Here is a 19,570-nt window from a genome sequence, read left to right as displayed (position 1 = left end):
CCTTTTCTCATCTTCCCACAAGTACTGTGGAAAACTTGACCTAGGCTATCAGTCTTGGTTTATTTATGATTAAAATTAGAAACACACACTTGGAACTTCCTCTCTTTTCATGCCACTTTTCCACGGAACTTCTCAAAGAGATAAGGTTTGCTTATAAAAGGAACTTTCGGGTGCTATCTGGTTGTGCGTGGAACCCAACGGAACTGCCACGGTGAGTCAGGAACATGTTTTCCAAACCTAACTGATGAGAATTTACCAATTATCCCCCAGAGGTCTAACTGAACTTGAATTATGCCAATCTTTTAAAAACTTATTTAGTCTGGCTCAATCATATTTTTAACTTTATTTAGATGCTGCTAATCTGGACACTATCACTGCTGCTGGGAGCAGTAGTAGGTAAGAAAAGATACTCATGTAGTGCTGGAAGAGATTTCCTGCTTTCAAGAAAGTCTATGATGGCTGAATTCTAGCCACTATGGGATCAGGAGAAGAGCAAAAAGGATGCATGATGGAAAGCAGGGGCAATTGGAGTAGGGTTGCAGATAAAATCTAAGATACTCAGTTAAATTAGAATTTCAGATAAACAACAAATATTTCAGATAAACAATGAGTATGTGACAATATTATACTAAAAAGTATTCATTATTTATCTGAAACTCACTTTTGACCTTGATTTTTATTAATCTAGCAACCCTGGTTTTGAGTCAAGTGTGGGATTTGAAACTTGGTCCCACTGGCCACATCTGAGCCAAATTCTTAGCCTCTCTGTGCTTCACTATCTTCATCTGTGAAATGGACATAATTACCACCCCCAACGTAGGACAACGGTGAGACTTATATGAAACAAGTCCTGTAAATCATTTGCCTGGCCCCTGGCACATCGTAACTTTTTGATAATGCCACACCCACAACAGCTACTACTCCTACTCCTACTGTTAATACAGACTTTATCCTCTTGGACCTCCCTTCCTTTGTGTTGTTCTTTTACGGGTTAAGATTCAAGCGTAGAGTTGTGTCAAACCATGGATTTTCTGTTTGATTATTCACGAGCAGCTTCTTCATCATGGGAATCCAGATGCTCCTCAAACATAGGTCAGAGACCTAAATACTCAGCAAGGTAAAGGTATAAAGTTTTGGCATTTGCATGAAACTTAACCAACACACAAGATGACTGCAATGAATTGAAATCTTCACCTCTTTCTAACAACACCTGGGGACACAAGGCTGCTCTTTGCTTGGGCACCATTGGCCCAAGGAAGATATTCACATTGAGGAGCTAAACTGGGTCCCAACATTGGACCAGACAGAGATGAGGGGAGTGAGGTGGTCATACATTGTAAAAATGAGGAGCAGAAGCCTATTTTTAGCTGGGAAGCCTATTTTTAGCTGTTTTGTGAGTACATTGATAGAAAGATGTCTGGGGATGCGGAGAAAGCAAATATCCCACAAGATGTAATTTAACTCATATTTTGTCAGAAAGACTATTAAAAAGAGCATCCTGATTAAACTAACATCCTTGAAACGCTTCTGGGTGTTTGCAGGAAAAGAAGTCTGCTTCCCAAGACTTGGCTGTTTTAGTGATGACGCCCCATGGGCAGGAATTGTGGAGAGACCCCTCAAAATATTGCCCTGGGCTCCAAAAGATGTCAATACCCGCTTACTCCTATACACTAACGAGAACCCAGATAACTTTCAAGTAAGAGAACTCAATGTTTTCAGAACTAAGTCTTATCCATTTTTTGTAATAAGAACACTAAACTTTTAAGTTTTCTAACGTGAACAAATTAGTGGAATTTGCATCTTTGTAAACTTTTGGGACAATGAGGTTAAGTATTATTTTATTTAACTTGTTTATAAAAGGTCCATTAACTCGATATTATTCTCTTTTTGTTTTAATTTAGATTCATTTTATTTTCTATTAAAGAATAATTGATATACATTATGGCATTACAGGTTTCAGGTGTACAACATAGTGATTCAATATATAAATTTATGAAATGATCCCCACAACAAGTCTAGTTACCATGTCACCATACAAAGTTGTTGTAATATTAACAATATTCCCTATGCCATGCATCCTCCTGTCTTATTTATTATATAACTAGAAGATTGTATCTCTTAATCCCCTTCATCAATTTCAACCACCCCCCCCCCAACCTCCATCCCCTCTGGCTATCATTTCAGTTTGCCTTCTGTATCTATGAGTTTTGTTTATTCATTTGTTTTGTGTTTTAGATTCACATGTAAGTAATATATGGTATCTGTCCTGTCTGACTTATTTCACTTAGCATAAGACCTTCTAGGTCCTTCCATGTTGCCATGAATGGCAAGCTTTCATTCTTTTTTATGGCTGAGAAATATTCCTATATATACTTCTTTGTCTTTATCCAGTTCATCTATCAATGGACATTCAGGTTGCTTCCATATCTTGGCTATTGTAAATAATACTGCAATGAATATAGGGGTACAGATGTCTGTTCAAATTAATGTTTTCATTTTTTTTAGATAAAAACCTAGAGGTGGAATTGCTGGATCATATGGTAGTTCTATTTTTATTTTCTGAGGAACCTCCATTCTGTTTTTTATTTGTGACTGCACCAATTTACATTCCTACCAACAGTGCATGAGGGTTCCTCTTCTCCATGTGCTCACCAACACTTGTTAATTCTTGTCTTTTTAATAACAGCCATTCTGACAGGTGTGAGGGGATAGCTCATTATGGTTTTGATTTGCATTTCCCTGGTGATGAGTGGTGTTGAACATCTTTTCCTGTGCCTTTTGTCATATGTTTGTCTTCTTTGGAGAAATGTCTATTCAGATCCTCTGCCTATTATTTAATCTGTTTTTTGATATTGAGTTGTATGTGTTCTTTATATACTTTGGATGCTAAGCCCTAATCCAATATATCATTGGCAAATATCTTTTCCCAGTGTGTAGATTGCCTTTTCATTTTGTCAATGGTTTCCTTTGCTTACAAAGACTTTTTATTCTTCTCTAGTCCCATTTTTTAATCCTTTTTTTAAAATTTTTATTTATTTATGATAGTCACAGAGAGAGAGAGAGAGAGAGAGAGAGAGGCAGTGACACAGGCAGAGGGAGAAGCAGGCTCCATGCACCGGGAGTCCGACGTGGGACTCGATCCCGGGTCTCCAGGATCGCGCCCCCAGCCAAAAGCAGGCGCCAAACTGCTGCACCACCCAGGGATCCCTCTAGTCCCATTTTTAAAAACTTTTTGCTCTTATTGTTCTTACATGAGGAGACAGTTAAAAAATATTGCTAAGACTAAATGGAAAAACTGACAGCCTATGTTTTCTTCTAAGGGGTCTATGGTTTCAGATCTTACATTTTGTCTTTAATATGTTTTGAGTGTATTTTTGTATATGGTATAAGAGAGTGTTCCAGTTTCATTCTTTTGCATGTGGCAGTCCAACACCATTTATTAAAGAGTATGTCTTTGCCCCACTCCATATTCTTGCCTCCTTTGTTATAGTTTAATTAACCCTAAAATGTGGGTTTATTTCTGGACTTTCTATTCTGTTCCATTGATCTGTGTTTTTGTAGTAGTATCAGGGCCGTATTGTTTTGACTACTGTAGCATTGAAATGTAGTTTGAAAACAAAAGCATGATACTTACAGCTTTGTTCTTCTTTCTCAAGATTTGCTTTGGCTACTCAGGATCTTTTGTGGTTCCATACAAATTTAAGATTATTGTTCTATTCTATGAAAAGTGTCACTGATGTTTTTATAGGGATTGCATTGAATTTGGATATTGCTTTGGGTTGCATGAACATTTTAACAATATTAATTCTTCCAATAAATGAGCATCGTAGTCTTTTCATTTATTTGTGTTGCCTTCAATTTTATTCATCAGTGTCATAGTTTTCAGAAGATAGGTCTTTCACTTCCTTGGTTAAATTTATTCTTAGGTATTTTATTCTTTTTGATGCAATTATAAATGAGATTGTTTTCTTAATGTCTCTTTCTAATAGTTCATTATTAGTGTATAGAAATGCAATAGATGGGGACGCCTCAGTGGCTCAATAGTTTAGTGTCAGCCTTCAGTTCAGAGTGTGATCCTACAATCCTGGGATCAAGTCCCACATCAGGCTCCTTGCAGGGAGGCTGCTTCTCTCTCTGCCTTTGTCTCTGCATCTCTCTCTGTGTTTTATTTATTTATTCATGAGAGACACAGACTGAGACACAGAGACACAGGCAGAGAGAGAAGCAGGCTCCTCACAGAAAGCCAGATGCAGGACTTGATCCTGGATCCCGGGATCATGACCTGAGCCAAAGGCAGACGCTCAACTGGTGAGCCACCCAGGTGTCCCTGCAAAAGATTTCTATATATTGATTTTGTATCCTGCAACTTACTAAATTCAATTTTTAGTTCTAGTAGTTTTTTTGGTGGAGACTTTAGGGTTTTCGATATATAATATTCTGTCATCTACAAATAGTGACAGTTTACTTCTTCTTTTCCAATTTAGATGACTTTTATTTCTTTTTCTTGCCTAATTGCTGTGGCTATTGACTTCCAATACTATGTCGAATACAAGTGGCAAGAGTGGGCATCCTTGTTTTGTTCCTGATCTTAGAAAAACAAAAGCCTTCAGCTTCTCACTGTTGAGTATGATGTTAACTGTGAGTTTATCATATATGCCTTTTATTGTGTCAAGGCACATCTCCTCTATGCCCAATTTATTGAGGTTTTATTATAAATGGATGGTGTATGTTATCAACTGCTTTTTCTGTATCCATCGATCCATCCATTATTTGTTTTGCTAAATGTGGTATGATATGTCTCATTGATTGATATGAGGCTATTAAACTATCCTTGCATACCTGGAATAAATCTCACTCAATCGTGGTACATGATCCTTTTAACACATTGTTGAATTCTGTTTGCTAATATTTTGTTGAAGATTTTTACATCAATGTTTATCAGGAATATTGGCCTATAATTTTCTTGTGGTGTGTGTCTGTTTTGGTATTAGAATAATGCAAACCTTGTATAATGAGTTTAGAAGCATTCTTTCCTCTTCAGTTTTTTAGAAGAGTTTGAAAAAGATAGGTATTACCTTCTTTAAATGTTTGGTAGACTTCACCTGTGAAGCTGTCTGGTTCTGGACTTTTGTTTGTTGGGAAATTTAATTACTGATTCGATTTTACTTACACATCAGTGTGTTCAGATTTTATATTTCTTCCTGATTTAGTCTTGAAAGATTTTATGTTTCTAGGAATTTGTTCATTTTTTTCTGGGTTGTCCGGTTTGTTGGCATATAACAGTTAGTGGTAGTCTCCTATGATCCTTTGTATTTTTGTGGTTTCAGTTGTAACTCCTTTTCATTTCTGGTTTTATTTATTGGCCTTCTCTTTTTTTTTTCTTAGTCTGGCTAAAGGTTCATCAATTTTAGTTATCTTTCAAAGAAATAGCTCTTAGTTTTACTGATCTTTTCTATTGTTTTTTAGGTCTCTGTTACATTTATTTTCACTCTGATTATTTCCTTCCTTTACTAACTTTGTTCTTCTTTTTCTAGTTCCTTTAGGCATGAAGTTAGATTATTTATTTGAGCTTTTTCTTATCTCTTGATGTGGCCCTGTATCACTGAAAACTTCCCTCTTAGAACTGCTTTTGCTGTGTCCCATATATTTTTGAACATTGTTTTTACCTTTTTACTTGTCTCAAGATAATTTTTTAACTATATCTTTGATTTCTTCCTTGACCCATCAGTTGTTTAGTAGCACAGAATTTGGTCTCCACATGTTTGTGTTTTTAACACTTTTCTTCTTGTAATTGATTTCTAGTTTCATATCAGTATGGTCAGAAAATATGCTTGATATGAATTCAATCTTCTTAAATTTATCAAGGCTTGTTTTGTGGCCTAGCCTGTAACTCATTCTTGAAAGGGTCCACGTGCATTTGAGAAGGATGTGTATTCTGCTTTTTTGAGATAGAATGTCCTGTAAATATATGTTAAATCCATCTGTTGTAATGTGTCTTTTAAGATCACTCAATCCTTATTGATTTTCTATTGGGAGAGCTATCCATTGGATGTAAATTGGGTGTTCAAGTTCCCTGATTGTATTACTGTCAATTTCTCCATTTGCATCTATTAATATTTGCTTTATATAATTAGATGCTTCTATATTGAGTACATAAATATTTACAAGTGTTGTATTTTATTGGATAAGTCTCTTTATCTTTATGTAAAATCCTTCTTTCTTGTTATAGCCTTTGTTTTATTTTAATTTTATTTTTATTTTAGCCTTTGTTTTAAAGTCTATTTTGTCTGATAAAAGTATTACTACACACACAAAGCCTTCCGTTATGTGAAGACAAGACCCCTGCATCAACATTATAGCAGACAGTTATCCTGAGTGGGGCAACTGCAGAAATGTTATGATGTCTAGAACTTGATGATTGCAAATAGCTTCCCTATAATAGGATCCTTATTCACAAGGATCTCAAGTCTTGATGGTCTTCCCCTACCTGCCATCTCCCTCCAGGTACAAATGGTTCTATTGCACACCATAAGAAACTTGACATTAAACACTTTTCTTCCCCAAATAGGAACTTACTGCAGATCCATCAATTATCACAAGTTCCAATTTCAAAACAGACAGAAAAACCCGCTTTATTATTCATGGATTCATAGACAAGGGAGAAGAAAGCTGGTTGGCCAACATGTGCAAGGTGAGACAAGGTAATCAATTAAGGGAAGGTTGTTTCCAGAGTGATGATTAGGAATGGGGAAGGCACAGGCCCCAACCAGTCAAAACAAATGCCAGCCATCATGACACTGGAGGATCACCTGACTCTGCTGGGCCTGGGGTTTTGAAGGGAGGTACAAGAGGTAGTAAGGGGTGGAGGAATCCTGGAACAGTCAGGGCAGCAAGGTTGGCAAGCATTTGGTGGCTTTAAGTAGTGGTTATTTAATAACTAATGGTGAGATATTTCAAAATTTTAGCAACAAATATTGCCTTATTGATGCAATATTAACTGTATTTTTAATAACTTAAAATTTTTTCAGTAGGATTTCATTTCTATGTGAAGAACTAAGATAACTTATTTTGCCCAAACTAATTGTTTTCCTTTGACTTTCACTTGCTACTCTTTGATCTCCTATTGTAGCAATATCTAGGAAAACTATTGGTTTTCATTTTCAGCTTCTGGTGTTTCAACCACAGGATCCAATTTTCCTTAATTTGTGTTTGGCTACATGCCCCATGATAATGGAGAATTAAAAGACAAAAAATCAAATAGAACAATTTTTCCTAGCAATTGCTAGTGCTTGAGGAACTTTATCCTTGTTTCACAAAGATCCTCCTACACACTTTAAATTCAGACCTGTCTATGACTCAAGCCAAAGGCTAGATTGAATCAAACCTAGAGACTATCCGCTGATCCTGAAGACAGTCAAAATAAACAGGCTTCACTTCCCAAGTTTAAGAATAATCAGTAAAACCCTAACTTGTCTTCTAAAATAATTTAAGCTGATGATTATTGGGGAGAGGGTGGTAATAGATTTTCATACAACAGTAAAAGAAAAAGACTAGGTGATTCTTAGTTCAAAGGGAATGTAAATTTTTAGATATGTGTACACAACTTATTTCTGAAATCACCAAAGCAGATTTATTTTTCTTGCATGATTTGGCTTTGACAACATGGTTGCTTTATGATAGAGAAACGAATGGATTGACCTAGAAAGTTAAAGGTCCTAGACTCTAGTTCTTACTCTATCATTAGCTAACCATGACATTAGCACATCATTTTCCCTCTTGGAGACTTCTATCTGCTGAATAAAAGAATTGGAGATGATTTGTAAGATTGGTTCATTCTTCTGAAAGTCCTCTTGGAAAAAAGGTGGAGATATGTATAAATATACACATACCCAAACAAACCAAATTCCTGCCAGATCTAACATTCATGAAACTATCATTGACCTGCATCAGCCAAAGCTTCAAGTAGATATCTGGTAGGTTATGCTTTTATGACTCATCTGATGTACAGTAAAATATGTTCATCCAAACACTTTGATTAGTCTTTCCATCATGGAAAAGCTTGCTCATTTACCTTCAGTATATTTCTTTGAAAGAATCCTAACATAGCCTGAGGATACAGCACTGAGGCACTGAGGATAGAGCAGTAAGCAAAACAGGCAATATCCTGGGGTGCATTCTAGTAAGGGAAAATGTAGGCTTATGACATTTATGATGCTCTAATGAGACAATCCATTGTACCACATTTTATACACTTTTTCCTGCAACAAATGTCTACACCTCTATTACAGTAGAGATCCCAAGAATCCAGTTCCCGTTATGGCCAAACATTCAACTTGGAGCCAGTGTTAAACTTTAAAAGGGATTTCATATCCATATTTTCAGATCAAAATATTGATCTTTGGCCTACAGAGCCCTAATATATATATATATATATATATATATATATATATACACACACACACATAAATACTGCATGTGACTAAAATTTGAATTGAGAGCATTGGGGGGTCTTTTTTACACTATTTTCCTATTGTCAGGAATTCACAAAGGGTAAGTTTCATGAATAGAAGTTTTGTTCATTATTTTGGGGTTAAAACAAGCTTGATATTGTAAAGGTCACGGAGGGAATTTACCTTCATTCTCAAATGTGTTAAATCTAATTAATAAAGATCCAGAATTATTGACCTATTTATTGTGTCTTTTGCATCAGAAAATGTTTACAGTGGAGAGTGTGAATTGCATCTGTGTGGACTGGAAGAGTGGCTCCCGAACTGCTTACACTCAGGCCTCGCAGAACGTCCGGATCGTGGGGGCAGAAGTGGCATATTTTGTTGAAGTTCTTCAGGTAACTATCTCCAGGTTCTATAAAAGCCCATGCACATTGCTCTCTGAAGTCTCTTCAAAAAAGAAAAAAGTACTGCAGGTATGACAATTGCTGAAGACATCCCTCTACTGAGATTTGACTTTCCCTGTGGTTGAAAAGAAAAAAGCAAAATCATTCCATTAGCCATTCAATCAATCTAGATTTGGGCTTCATCAATATGCCTATTAAAGCCAATAAACTAGTTTTTTTAGGTGATGTTACTCAATCAAACAGATAGGTTGTTTCCACTGAATTCCATCAGTATTCCTTTTAATTTTACCATTTATAATACCAATTTGGTCTGGTAATGTCAACTTCAAGACGAAATTGCCTTGTTTTTGTTTTTTATTTTTTTAATAGAAGCACAAAGACAACAAGCTAACCTGATTTGGTAACTAAAACCTTAAAATAATGTTAAACTGGAATGTGTTTAAGTAATGGCTTTCATTTTTATCTGCTAACCCATATACTTGCTTCACCACCTCTGGATAGTAATTCCTCAACCCCAGCAAGGGTTCCTCTATGTATAAAACAACAAAAGAGAGTCTGACCTCCATCAGCTTAAGCATTTGACCACTGCCATTTTCTATAATACCTGAAAAAATGTCATGAAAATTAGTTGCCTTGAAGGGGCAGCATGTCTTCCTAAAACTCAAGTTTTGTGAACATCTCCTTCTCTGGCCTTCCTGAAGTTTGCAATATTAGAAAACATTCTGAAGAAGTTTTCTTTCAACAGTCAGCATTTGGGTACTCGCCTTCCGACGTCCACATCATTGGCCACAGCCTGGGATCCCACGCAGCTGGGGAGGCAGGAAGGAGGCTCAATGGCACCGCAGGACGAATCACAGGTTGGTCAAAACAGTAAAAATGGAAACATTGGGGCTAAATGTAGCCTATGCAATCTAGAAGTTTGGAAATTTGGCATTTTCTGGATTAGGCCACATGATCAGAAGCCAGTGTGTTCTGAGGCTTTGTGAACTTTTAAAATACTGATCTTTGGCCTACAGAGCCCTAATATATATATACACACACACACACACACACACACACACACACACACATAAATACTGCATGTGACTAAAATTTGAATTGACAGCATTGGGGGGTCTTATTTACACTATTTCCCTATTGTCAGGAATTCACAAACGATAAGTTTCATGAATAGAATAAATAGCATAGGGACTCCTGGGTGGCTCAGCGGCTGAGTGTCTGCCTCTGGCTCAGGACATGATCCTGGAATCCCAGGATCGAGTCCCACATCGGGCTCCCTGTAGGGAGCCTGCTTCTCCCTCTGCCTATGTCTCTGCCTCTCTCTGTGTGTCTCTCAAGAATAAATAAAATCTTTTTAAAAAATAGAATAAATAGCATAAATAACAGAAGAGATAATACATAGAATTAAACTCAAAGAGCTCAAAAATATATAATTAATTATAATCTACTTTGATAGTAATTGATAATTAGCCCAATCCTTATCCACCACAAGTCAAGAATTGCAGGGGACACATGATTTGGCTGGGCTGACTGATTCTGCATGCTGCTAGTTAGGTAAAAAATACCATTTCACAAATCCCAGACTGGTTGCATTTGGTCAATGGGCTCACATGTTGTATACTCAGGCCCTAAAGCAACCTTGTAGGCTTTGTTATCCTGGGTTTGAGAGGTGATCATCTCAGGGAGCAACCACTTTCCTCTTCCATCTTCCCACTCTGTCTCTGACCTTCTGATTTTTGTGTTGATACTTTGGATAAACTGGTCACATTTGGATTGCTGGGGACATCTGGATTTCTATCATTAATTTACTGGAGAGAACATTCTTTCTCATTATTTGTGGATGTTTACAAGAGACTGCTCAGCCAGGCACTCTCTGTGAAGCGATGGTCCTGGCGACCATGACAATCAAAGTTCTTGCCCTCACAGGATCTTACAGAGGAATGGGAAGGAACTCTTTTATCCTGAACAGCTTTTAGGAGTCTCCCAGAATCTCTTTCCTTGTAACTGCAGCTAGTAACCAAGATTGTCCCAGTGACTAAGCATTTATAAGTAGAGCCAAATTCCATGGTTCGAGAAAAACTCATTGTAATGCAAATAGAAAATTAGGCACAGAAAGTATAAGAAAATGAGAAGGTAGGGAAGAACTAGCTTATCTCTTTCCAGGCATAAGTCATGGTTCCCACCGTGCTTGCACTTGGGTAGGTAATTAATGAAGAAAGGTAAATGTGGGTGTACACTGATACTAACATGACATGTCCTATTTACTTAAGGGTTGGATCCAGCTGAACCTTGCTTTGAGGGCACACCCGAATTAGTCCGATTGGACCCCAGCGATGCCCAGTTTGTGGATGTAATTCACACAGATGCTGCCCCTATAATCCCCAACATGGGTGAGTTCTTCAATTCATCTTGCGTGAGTGTTTTTTGAGTCCATATATTAGAGTGTTTTAGAATGTTTTGAGTCTATATATTAACATCAACTTTCTCATATTTTAATATTCCTCAGGGTTTGGAATGAGTCAAACTGTAGGCCACCTAGATTTCTTTCCAAATGGAGGAAAAGAAATGCCTGGATGTCAGAAGAATATTCTCTCTCAGATTGTTGACATAGATGGGATCTGGGAAGGTAAAACCATTACGTACATGAAGAGATTTATGGGAAAATTTGTTTCACTCTTTTGCTAAATTTGCTGAATATTTTGGCACGGGTCTCACATTTTCTATAACAAAGGACTTTTAACCCAAAATGCAGGCTTTTCACTGGGGAAAGTGGGCATGAGGAGATTATAGGAAGAAAATGTATTTATAGCCAACTTTCTAAGGATCTAATTCAGGGAATTCATTACTAATTTGTACTTATACCTATGTGGACCAATCTCCTTCTTTTAAAGTTATTTTTCCATTTCATTTATCTATGGAATTACTATTAAAATCTTAAATAGTATTTAACTTCTAATTGCATCACAAATCATAAATATGCTTCATAGATGATTTTGTTCTGTGACCACCATGAGTTCACACTAATTAGAAAAATCTATTCAACAACCATGTTCTAATCAGAACATTAACTTGGAAAAATAAAATCTGTTGCTGATGTATACTGTCTGATTTCAAAGGGACTCGTGACTTTGTGGCCTGTAATCACTTAAGAAGTTACAAGTATTACTCTGATAGCATCGTCAACCCTGATGGCTTTGCTGGATTCCCTTGTGCCTCTTACAGTGTTTTCACTGCAGTAAGTAGACTCCACTTTGAACCTAAAGAATTTTGTGGCCATCACTTCTCATGACGGGTGTAGTTCACTGTATATGACATGCATTCAGTGAATGCCTCTATATGATTGCCACACTATTTATACTTTTAATTATACATACTTTTATTTTTTTAATTGAAGTATAGTTGACATACATATTTATGGTAATAGTGATGAGGCATTGGAGAACTTCAGAGAAATGGCCTTGTATTCTGAAATGTTCCATGTCTACCTTCTTCATCACTTCAGTATGTATCAGGCAAATGTTTAAACTTGTTTTAGAAATAACTATAACTAAAAAAAAAAGGCTATGGAAATCTGAGCTATGGCTACAGGATGCCAATAAATATGGAAAACTTGTCTTAAAACTGACCATACAAAACTATATCATTATGGGCACGGGGATATTTCTGTACAATCTCATAATTGCTAAGTTTTTGTTTGTTTGCTTGCTTGCTTTTGAGTTTTCATCTTGTTTGGTATTTGCTAGGTATCTGGGTTAGAATCCTCAAATGTGATCTTGAAAATGATGTATCTATTGCCTGTTATTTTTTCTTGATCTTTCTTTCACTATAATTTTTTCAAATAAAAATACACAACTTATGTCATTTCATAAGTAAAATTTTAAGTAAGATGCCAGGTAAAGACATAATTATCAAGGATGTATAACTTAGTGATGAAGAGAAAAGATCTGAAATCTGATTTCATCATTAAATGACTGAATGATTTGGGCGAAATGCTCAACTTCTCTAAGGCAGTTTTTTCATTTCTGAATGTGAATATTAATGGTAGACTCCATAGGTTTGGCAGGAGGATTTAATACCTTAGCTCGGAATCTAAAATATAATAATTAGCATTCAACAACTGTTGACTGTATATATTTGGGGGGAAGTGCATAGTTTATTTACAGTATAGCTTGTGTACATAAGAAAACCATCCTTCTTCTTTGGTCTAACTTTGTTTTTATCTTTTCCTGGATCCTCAATCTCTAGGTAATGGGAAAAATAAGCAAAGGAACTTTAAGTTTCATTCAGTTAAAATTTAGTCTGATTCAGTAATAGAAATAGTCCTTTTAGGTGATGCTTAGACACTTTTTAAGAAAAAGTTCTCAGTTTTGCATATTTCTCAGCCTTGGGACTCCCTTCATCATCTTGTGTCTAAGCTGGTATTGGGCACGATGATCATGGTGGTGGTGGTCAGTGAGTGTGTAGGGCAGAGGGAAGGACTTGGGGGCCTGCTTATTGACAGATATGGGGCTGATTTCTGCATATAATGTCTAGGCGCATCTACTCTTCTGGCTTGGCCAACTTTCCCATATAGCTCTGGCCATTTCTTCCTAGACCAGCTCAGTCTCTCCTTAGCTTTTGCTGGATGCAGACTCTGAGACTTGGCTCAGTCCTCATCTAGTTCTTTGATTCAGGAATCTGCCCTGGTCTCCATTGTGGAGCAGGATTGCCCCTCCATAAAAGCAATTTTGATGTCTTTCCAACTCTGTTTCTCCCTTTTCCTCTCTTGTTCCCATAACTCCTGGCCCTCAAAGAGGACATGTTCTTAAGTTCTATATATCTTCTCCAAACCCCAACCTCACAGCTAAGACATAAGGGCCAACTGGGGCATTTTCTGCTCACATTGGGAGAATTCTGAGAGCTGAATCCTTCAGACCTTAATATGCTAAGTGAGAGCTAAAAAAATGTGAGAAAAACCTGACTTCTAATGGGTCCTATTTTGCATATCACTTCCTGCTATTTCTTTGGCAATCTTTCTAAAATAAATTCTAACCACCTGTAGGCAGGAGGATGTCTGAGCAGCTTACAGAGGCAAAAGAGAAAAGATTGAAATATCTGTATAAATATATATTTAAGTTCCCTTTTTGTAAGATTTTTATATTTTTGTTAGTATTGTGTTATTTGATAGTAAAGTCTCTGATTTGTCACTGTAACTAATGAAATGCATTTTTAATTTTTGCTGAGACATAATGAAAGTTGGTTTTTGCCATTAAGACACAAGTGGCTTTAGAATATTCGAACTACAACAACATGTGGAAAAAGATGGTGCACTATTAAAAGAAAGAGTGTCCTCATTCATCATTTGCTAATTTTCCCTAGAACAAGTGCTTCCCCTGCCCAAGCGAAGGCTGCCCACAGATGGGTCATTATGCTGACAGATTTCCTGGAAAAACTGACAAAGTGAACCAGATATTCTATCTAGACACTGGTGATGCCAGCAATTTTGCCCGTGAGTCTCTACTGTAGTTGCTTTAAATTAATAATGCTCTGTATTTTATCATGTTTGGTGAAAATGTGTGAAATTGCTCCTCTGTACAAAAGTTCTTTTTTATTTATTTAAAAAAAAATCTGGGGGCCCCCTCCCCTACCCCCTACCCCCACATCCCCTGGGGGTCCCGCTTCACCCTTGTACAAAAGTTGTAAACACTCCTTCCCAACATGGAAAAATTTTCAAAAGTTGTCGTGCTCAATGCAACTCTGGCTAATTGAGGTAATGGAGCAGAATTTGGAGACCTGAACTAACAATGATAAAAAAATTAACTTTTTCATATTTAATTCTGGTGCTGAATTCGGGAGGCTTCTTCCACTCCAGACTCTTCCAATTCAGTCGGAAGTTTCACTAAAGCAAAATTCTGAGGTTTTGTACAAGCAGAAGTAATCCAGGAGAGAGATGGGAGAGGTTGTGGGAATGGCAGGGAGATTTAAGAGCTATTTAGGGTAGTAGACTCTGTGGGTGATAGGAATTGGAGGTGATAGGAATTGATCACCATTGCAGCGATGGTGAGGCATGTTCCTTCCTGAGTCACAGAGGGAAGAAACTATTTAGATGGGAATCAGGGGGGTTGGCTGCATTGTAAAAACTAAAGTCCAGTTTTATCCCCTTCTCAATTTGGCCCAGGCTAGCTCTAAATGACATAAACTGCTAGTTAAATCTTGACTAGTACCACAAAGTGGTTGCCATAAATTAATATATTTCCAATGGCAAGGGAAAGCTGAATTACAGAATTTTAAAAGTAATTGTAGACCATTTAGACAAAAAGACAAGACTCTAAAATGTGATAACTTGTGAAAATAGTAAATTGAGGGGTTTCTGGGTGGCTCAGTTGGTTAAGCATCTGCCTTTGGCTCAGGTCATGATCTCGGGATTGAGCCCCACATGGGGCTCCCTACTCAGCAGGGAGTCTGCTAGTCCCTCTGCCTATCCCCCACTTCTTTTCTCTTTCTCACTCTCACAAAAATATAATCTTAAAAAGAAAAAGAAAATAAATTGATGAAAATGTCATACTCTATCATTTTCCCACTTTTTTTAGATTTTATTTATTTTATTTGAGAGAGAGAGAGAGAGAAGGGGGGGGGGGAGGAGAGAACAAGCCAGTGAGGGGCAGAGCAAGAGGGAGAGAGAGAATACCCAGGCAGACTCAACACTGAGCTCAATGACAGACACAGGGCTGTGACAAGATCATGACCTGAGCCAAAACCAAGAGTTGGAAGCTTAACTGATTGAGCCAACCAGGCACCTCTTTCCTACTTTCTTTTAAGATAAGATTCTTTTAATATTCAAAAATAAATTGTTAAGTTAAGAAATTGAAAGCAAAATATATGACTTGCATATATAACTTGAGATGTATTGACTTTGGAAAGATTCTATGCTCCTCCCGAGGCCCCACACCTGTCTTTTGAACATTGAGAGGAAGGACACTATTTGATTAGAAGAACAACCAATACTATATATAAATTACTCAAAAATCAGCAGCAGTGGCATCCAAGTTAGCCTGGTTTTAGCATATCTTCTCTATAAGCTGACAGTTTGCAAATATTTTCCCCCCGCAGGTTGGAGGTATAAGGTAGCTGTCACACTGTCTGGGAAGAGGGTTACAGGACACGTGCTAGTTTCTCTGTTTGGAAATAAAGGAAATTCTAAACAGTATGAAGTTTTCAAGTGAGTAAAATATTATCCACTTCTTAAATGCTGTAATCTTTTGTACATATAACTATATGGGAATATAGTACCACCACATGTCATTTCAAGGAAGAAATTTTTTTAGCTTGCACCTTAATACATTTCAGAATTCTGTTTCTGAATTTTTTCTCTGCTATTTCCTGAGAAAACCACTGATGTTTGCTTTGATCCCTGGCATCTGATTTATAATCAGTAAATAATTATTCTGTCCACAAAACAACTAGGAAGAGATGATACGATGATGTCACCATTTATTAAATTGTGGGAGGTTTGTGTCTAAAACGTATTAAGTTTTATTATAGTAAGGATGACTTTAAGGTAATACAACTTAATGTTGGCAAATGACCTGCCACTGAACCGCATGCATGTCTGCATTTATTTAATACATGAGGGATCCCTGGGTGGCGCAGCGGTTTGGCGCCTGCCTTTGGCCCAGGGCACGATCCTGGAGACCCGGGATCAAATCCCACATCAGGCTCCCGGTGCATGGAGCCTGCTCCTCCCTCTGCCAATGTCTCTGCCTCTCTCTCTCTCTCTCTGTGTGACTATCATAAATAAATTTAAAAAAATTATTTAATACATGAGAGTGGCAAGTGTACTGTCAATCATCCTACTAGAGATGCATCATAACCTGGTTTTAGAAACGTATATGTACAGATATATATGTATATTTTTGTATCTTCATGTATGTTTTCATTAACTTCTCAATTCCCAAGGGGCACTCTCCAACCAGAGAGCACTCATTCCAATGAATTTGACTCTGATGTGGAAGTTGGAGATGTGCAGAAGGTTAAATTTGTTTGGTACAACAATGTGATCAACCCAACTCTACCCAGAGTGGGAGCATCCAAGATCACAGTGGAAAGAAATGATGGAAAAGTGTAAGTAATAAAAATCCAAAGATCCCAAATAAAACAAAAATCCAAAGAGAACAAGTCACCTTTGTTACTCCCACTGGAAGTCTACGTTAGGTTAAACCTCTGATGATAGTTCTCCAAAGCCATGGCCACATTTGCTTCCCTACTACCTCTGTTTCTTTAGGAAAAAAAAAGAGTAGAACTTTCAGGAAATAACTTTGGGAGATTTGTCTATGAGCATGTGTCATTTGATGCAAGTTAAGTGTTAAGTTGAGAATCTGGCTTCATGTCACTAAGGTGAAAAGAGTGATTTTGTTTGGTAACTGTGCTTTGTGTTCCGTGTCTGACAGCAAGTCATGGGTTGTATGGTGGGGAGGGTGGATGGGAGGGGACAAGAAGGATTAGAGATTAGAGATTATGAAGAAACAGGAAAGTAAATTGGGGTAATGACTATGCTTACTCTACTGATGGTGGTGATGGAATGGGGGCACTATTCTTATCTCAATTAAAGACAATTAAATGAAGCCTCAGTGCCATAATTTGTAGGCAGCAAATTTGACTCCAGCAAGTTCTTAACTACCACGAAAAAAAATTCAGTTCAACTTTATTCATATATAGATCGTGTGTGCCCTTCATTTCTTGTGTCCTTTATCAGTATTAGTGTTTAACCTTTAATTTCCTATTTGTGAGTGTGCCAGCTATCAGACCACAGAGAGGGAAATGAAAATGAGAAGACAAGAGCACCTTCTGAGCACCTTTTATGTCCCAGGCACTTTACGTAGGTTCATATATGTTATTAAAGAAAATTAGCTCCCAAGCAAGCTAAGTTTTGTTCAGTCTTAATGAGTAATGCTAGTCATTTCAACTCAATTATTGAATTAAATAAGAAAGCCTAGTGAATGTAACGCCAGGACCTCAGAAATTTCCCTCGGATTTCTGAAATCCCTGGCTGATTTCTTATCATGCACTGATTAATAATGTGCCCAGGGCTTAGTAGGTGCTTCAGGATATGACAAATGAATGCTCCCCGTCCTTAGGGGCATCCAGTGATGCTTCCTCTCTCTGCTATTGCACAGCTATGAAAGAACATTGGAAAAGAGAATTCAGTCCTTTATACAGAAGAGGTCTGTCTTCCCTTGGCCAATGTCTGGTCTCAGGCACAGGGAACGGTTTTCACTCAGACCGGGGAGAAGAGAAGCTGTCTTTATGCTCAGTGCACAAGCTGTGCACCAAGAAAAGCTGAGTTTTCTGTTGTTTTCTCTCTGCAGATTCAACTTCTGTAGTAAAGAAACCGTGAGGGAAGATATTTTACTTACTCTTACCCCATGTTAAGAGTCACAGGCCTGTGACCACCTAGTATCTTACTACTAATAAAATCTCATGGTGAAGCAATCATTTCTTTGTTGTCATGTCTCTTTTTCCCCATGTAACTTTTGGATAATGTGATTAAAATCCAAAATTTGGAGTTGATCCAAAGAACCACAAATGACTATTGAAGTCTGCTACATGTTCCGGGCATTTGAGCTTGGGAATATTGTTTACTTGGCACTGACATCATGCCCATGGCTAAGATTACTGGTGTCATTCTGATCACTTAAGGCAGACTTCCTTAAGATGACCCCCTCTTGGGGTGAACACATGGCAAGTAGCAACCGTTGCCACTTTCCCATTGTCTTTACATTCTGTGTCTGCTTCTAATCAGACGTCTCAGGAAAGATGACGCATAAAGAGACAAGGACTGAGCAGATCCAATGCTTCTTGACCAGTCTTTCTGCTCACAGTGGGGTGGCCCCAGGCCCCTCTCCTCTCCGCAGCCTTTTTAATTTTTCTAAAGCACAAATCAAAGATCCTCCCAATGGTCCCCAGGTAAGAATCCACATCCCTCAGTGAGCCTTATGAGACCCTCTTGTCTAATTTTGAACTGAGGACTCTAGCATCATCTCTCACCACGTTTCTTCTAGAAATAAACATTCCATTACTGTCCTCAAAGCTTCCCTAATCTCAGATGCTGCTGGACCTTTACACAAACTCTTCCTCTCCCTCGGGAGGTCCTATCTCCTGTCTTCTTGCCTGTTGAACTCCTTTTGCTTCTTAAATCTGTGTGTAGACATCATTTCTTCCAGGAAGACTTCCTTCACTTCCATTTCCACACCCCCTAAGACTGGATGAGAGGCTCCCCTACTACATTACTGCTGCACCCAGAATTTACCCCATCTCAGCATTTATTTCTCTAAATCTGTAATTGCCTATTTATTTGTCTGCATATCTCTCCTTAAGGGGTTTACATGTTGTATGTGGCTGGCAAATGCCTGGCATGTAGTGGGATGCCAATGACCATCTTATTAATGGAAAGAATGATTACTCCGCTAGAGTCTGGTATTTAAAATTACTGTCCAATTACATTAAAATTACATGTCCGATTACACTTAAAATTACATGTCCAATCACTAATATCCTAAAAGACAAAGAGCCACCTGTGCTAGGTTTTGAAAGGTTTGTGAGGATTTGCCAAGAGGACATGGCAGGTAGGGCACTCCAGAAAGAGCGAACAAAGCCACAGAGATGAGATGTGAAAATGCTTTTCATTCTGTGCTTCACCAAAGTACCCACAAGTTGATCAACACAGGTAAACTTGTTCTG

At 37.7% G+C, this 19,570-nt stretch overlaps 1 protein-coding gene across 1 annotated transcript; it reads left to right on the top strand.

Moving 5' to 3' along the window:
* Positions 1–204: 204 nt before the first annotated feature.
* Positions 205–18,320, top strand: LOC121485076 (pancreatic lipase). The gene is made up of 13 exons (XM_041745098.1): positions 205–211; positions 351–396; positions 1,542–1,696; positions 6,569–6,691; positions 8,711–8,845; positions 9,600–9,711; positions 11,125–11,244; positions 11,361–11,480; positions 11,971–12,089; positions 14,213–14,342; positions 15,944–16,052; positions 16,790–16,954; positions 18,199–18,320. The coding sequence occupies exons 2-13, from the start codon at positions 351–353 to the stop codon at positions 18,260–18,262; spliced, it is 1,398 nt and encodes a 465-aa protein (XP_041601032.1). The 5' UTR covers positions 205–211; the 3' UTR covers positions 18,263–18,320.
* Positions 18,321–19,570: the final 1,250 nt, after the last annotated feature.

This window comes from Vulpes lagopus, chromosome 2, assembly GCF_018345385.1.
Source record: "Vulpes lagopus strain Blue_001 chromosome 2, ASM1834538v1, whole genome shotgun sequence".
Lineage (NCBI taxonomy): Eukaryota > Metazoa > Chordata > Mammalia > Carnivora > Canidae > Vulpes > Vulpes lagopus.
The sequence above is the reverse complement of the archived record's forward strand: the minus strand, read 5'-3'. Positions and strand labels throughout refer to the sequence as shown.